The sequence below is a fragment of the Olea europaea genome, chromosome 12 (genome assembly GCF_002742605.1).
Source record: "Olea europaea var. sylvestris chromosome 12, O_europaea_v1, whole genome shotgun sequence".
Taxonomy (NCBI): Eukaryota; Viridiplantae; Streptophyta; class Magnoliopsida; order Lamiales; family Oleaceae; genus Olea; species Olea europaea.
This window is the reverse complement of record NC_036248.1, coordinates 14970332-14971653: the sequence shown is the minus strand read 5'-3', so window position 1 is coordinate 14971653 and position 1322 is coordinate 14970332. Positions and strand designations below refer to the sequence as shown.

Here is a 1322-nt window from a genome sequence, read left to right as displayed (position 1 = left end):
GTTGAGAGCAAAAAATATATAAAAAAAGAAAATAATAATAATAAAATTTCTGACCAATTAATATAGTAATTACTAATTATAATAAAATTTCTGACCAATTAATATAGTAATTACTAATTATATGTAACTTATAGTAACTTATATATGTTAACGCCCATTTAGATATATTATTAAAAATACAAAAGACACACTATCTATAGGGTGAATATTTTACACTTTATGTACCATAATTTTAGAAATAATACGCAAAACATTATGTAAAGTAATCTATGTGGTGTGATTTATTATTTTATCAGTTCAACTATTTATAATGACATATTGAGGAATTTCTCATAAGAGATATTTTCTGGTAACCATTATGCAAATGTAGAATATAAAAAATAAATTTTAAAACACAGTTTATTAAGTGAAATTATGCAACCATTGAAATCTCACATTATATTTGTATATAAGATTTTGCACTCAAATTACTTTTAAATTAAAGTAGCTAATAATTAGATCACATTAATTTGAAGGATTTAAAGCTTTTATAAACATTTGTTATAAACGTTACATTATTCTATTTATTATCATTCATTCAACGTAGTAACTGCTGAGTACCCCCGCCTCCTCCTCCTCCTCCACCCCTGTGCATGTCTATAAAAGGAGAGCTACAACTTCCGTTAATTAAATTAAGAGAAATATTTTATAAAGATGGCAAAGTTATGCATAATGTTTTTTCTTCTAGCTCTTGTTGTAGCTGAGGCAACAGCAAGAGTTCTGCCTGTTGACGCGGGTCTGATTCTTAATGAGCAGAAGAACATCCCCACATTCGGTGGCATGGGGAATGCTGGTTTTGGTTTAGCTACCGGTCTTGGCTTTGGCCTTGGCATGGGTGGACTAGGCGGTCTCGGGGACGCTATTGGGGCAGGTGGATTTGGTGGCCTTGGCGGCTTAGGTGGAGGTGCTGGCGGCGGTGGTGGCGTAGGTGGAGGCGCTGGAGGCAGTGGTGGTGCTGGCGGCGGTGGCGGCATAGGTGGAGGTGCAGGCGATGGTGATGCTGATGTTGGTACCCCACCGGAGAAGTAGAGTTCAGTTATTAGTTATTGCTACAAATGTTGGCCTTCTATGGTGAAATCAATCTAGCATGGCTTAACACAGTCAAAACAGTGCTTTATTTCATTTGTGGGCATGCTACCAAAATATATTTCACAAGCTTCAACTTAATATTCTCATGTAGAATTTTCAATAAAAGCTTTGTTTCATTTATAGGCAGCCAGATGGTTCATCATCTTTTTTATGGATATTCTACAGTACTTTTTTTTTTTTTTTTTTTTTTTTTA

The 1322-nt window shown here is 34.4% G+C and overlaps 1 protein-coding gene across 1 annotated transcript; it reads left to right on the top strand.

Annotated features, from left to right (window-relative positions):
* The first annotated feature begins 599 nt into the window (after nt 1-599).
* Nucleotides 600-1254, top strand: LOC111406991 (glycine-rich cell wall structural protein 1-like). Its single transcript, XM_023036336.1, has one exon. The coding sequence runs from the start codon at nt 694-696 to the stop codon at nt 1066-1068; it is 375 nt and encodes a 124-aa protein (XP_022892104.1). The 5' UTR covers nt 600-693; the 3' UTR covers nt 1069-1254.
* Nucleotides 1255-1322: the final 68 nt, after the last annotated feature.